The following is a 2689-nucleotide window of genomic DNA, read 5'->3' as shown; positions in this document are numbered from 1 at the left end:
TTTTTTTTTTTTTTTTTTTTTTTTTTTTATTACCAGTCAAACTACACAAACTTATACTTAGCACGCGTTCTTAACCACCATGTTACTTTCATGTATACCAACTACACGATTTATCATATTTACGACACAATGTTAGATTCTCAATAATAAATGTATATCGATATAAAAAATGTAAAGCATTCATTTTATAAAATAAATATATTTCATAAAACAATATTTTTCATTATTTTTTATAATGTATTAAAATATTTTAATTATATCGAATGTATACAATATAATAATAAAACAAATCATGAACCAAAAAAACAATTTTTTGATAATTAATTTTTTACATACGACACAACACAAAATTTGCATATCGAGAAATATTAATTAAAATTATATAAATGATTATTTTAAAAATTGTTGGATATCTTTTTTTTTTAAATAAGATTTTATCATAAGATTTGCTAAAAGATAAATTTATTCATCAATATTAATATCAATTTTATTAGATAGAAAAATATTTTAAATCGATAATCGTTATATATACGTAAACATAATATCCGTTTAATAGAAATATATATTTAAAAATTAAAAAATTATACGTATTTACAAAATCACATATTTTTCTGCTTATAATATAATAACACTTATTCTATTCATAAAATGCAGAAAAATAAAATTAATAAGAAAGCAATTAATTATTCAAATATAACGAACAGATATAAAGAGAAATTTTTTATTATACAATTTGTTTCAATAACTTGAAAAACATATACAGTTATAGAAAATAAAATAATTTATATCATATTGCAATTATGAAAAAGTATGATAGTTATAGATTTTAATTATTTTAATTAAAAATTTTTGTTAAACATAATATATATTAACAAAATGGACAATATTTCACCAGTGAGAAACATTACCACATCTATAATGACTTAACTTCGCCAATTTATAGTCTTGATCTTTTTATATTATCGTGTCTGTTTAGCAATGTTCCGCAGCATAGTTTATATTAGGCTCCATTCAAAATAGTAGGAGCACTATGCTTATATTTGGTCAGAAATATTATTCTTGTTTTCTGCCATCAGCCTCATAGCTGCCTCTCTTCCCTGTGTTAAGAAGAAGGAAGAGGAGGAAAAGGATGGGTGGAAAGAGTTGATCCCTGGAAGACGCGCTACCTGCGTACATTAAATCCCCGTGTTCCATCCGGTCCAATAGGCATACGAAGAATGTTACTTGGTAATCCACTACTACTCGGAGTCGTCGATTTCGGTTGAATTTTATTTATTTCTTGCATTAACTTTTCCTCAGGACTTTTTTCTTCACCTAAAATTCTTTTTCTCGCTTCCGCATATTCTTGTTCCCTCTATAAATAATTTTAATTATAATTATATAATTTTTTTTTACACATATCATTTCAGAATATTAAAAATATACCTGTTTCAAAGATTTAATAGGATGTTTTGGCTTATCTCCATTCACTAATGGTCCATCACCACTACCTTGTGAATCTCTCGAAGGTCTTTTCAAAATTTTTACCGTCGGTTTTGGAGGTACATATTGAGATCTCATACCATCTTCCCCTAACATTATCATTCTGGTACTCGAATTGTGACTGGTTTTGAAGCTAAGGCATTATAATCATAAGATGTTACGGTTATAAAAAAAAAAAATGCGAAAAATATGTAGACATAATTCTTACAATAACACTTTTATACCATTAATATTTATTTATTTTTAATATTTAATATAAATTATAATCGTAAATTTCTTAAAATTGCGCTTTTTTAATATCTTTTTACAATATTAATATTTTCAGATTTATCTATAAAATTATATATCATATTAATATATTGGGTTGAGTAAAAAGTTTTTACTCTTTTTTTTTCTTTATTATTAGATATCATTATATTATTTATACAATTATTTATACAAAATGAATCGTTCAATCAATAATATTATTTTCTCATTCTTTTCCAACTCATCAGTATCTCAAATTTTTTATCTCTTTCTTTATTTAAACTTTATATTTTTTCATTTCAATGATTTTGCAAGCAATCAGAATAAAATAGATAATATTATTTTCAATGAATACGGAATACTTTTCATAATTTCCTATTTTATTTCATAAATAGCATATTTATATATATATATATATAGAATCTTAATAAAATACGATTCCTTTCCGACGTAATATATCATTTCCCGTAAATTTTATGAAATTATAATCTTTCGTTAGACATAAGATTTTCTTTTTCTCCGATTCGTTAATTATTTCAAGTTCATTATCTACATTTAATTAATATTTACTTAAGAAATGGTTTCCATTGTGCGTAGATTTCTCAACGAAGTTCTTTGTTATATATAATCCAATATATTCATATAACAAAAGATAAAGCTCACAATCATTGCAAAATAATAGAAGATTTCAACAATACATATTTGGAAAATATTGAAATTAAACTCTTTAATAATGATTTACAACATATTACCGACAAATCATTCTTTTTTGGTCTCTCAGAGTATGGTGGTCCATATATCAAAATCTCTTGATCGATATTTTTGAAAAAATTTTATTATTTTCAAATCTTAATAAGACATTCTCCATACATTTCACAAACATTCTTTACTGTTTGTAAGATTGTGATTGATTCTCTGAAACTTATAAAGGAATAAGAATCAAATATGCACTTTATTAATT

General features: G+C 23.6%; 1 protein-coding gene across 3 annotated transcripts in view; it reads right to left on the bottom strand.

Annotated features, from left to right (window-relative positions):
- Nucleotides 1-951: 951 nt before the first annotated feature.
- Nucleotides 952-2689, bottom strand: part of LOC102677165 (SUZ domain-containing protein 1) — a 4087-nt gene continuing 2349 nt past the window's right edge. For 2 of the 3 annotated variants that reach the window (XM_031512291.1, XM_006619396.2), the window contains exons 3-5: nt 2481-2649; nt 1426-1615; nt 952-1354 (exon numbers count right to left, since the gene is read on the bottom strand). In XM_031512291.1, the coding sequence (XP_031368151.1) occupies nt 1163-1354; nt 1426-1615; nt 2481-2524 (426 nt within the window). In that variant the 5' untranslated portion in view covers nt 2525-2649 and the 3' untranslated portion in view covers nt 952-1162. The remainder of the gene's footprint in view (nt 1355-1425; nt 1616-2480; nt 2650-2689) is intronic. The other variant, XM_006619395.2, reaches the window with a different exon arrangement.

The sequence above is a fragment of the Apis dorsata genome, unplaced genomic scaffold (assembly GCF_000469605.1).
Source record: "Apis dorsata unplaced genomic scaffold, Apis dorsata 1.3 scaffold_415, whole genome shotgun sequence".
NCBI lineage: Eukaryota > Metazoa > Arthropoda > Insecta > Hymenoptera > Apidae > Apis > Apis dorsata.
The sequence above is the reverse complement of the archived record's forward strand: the minus strand, read 5'-3'. Positions and strand labels throughout refer to the sequence as shown.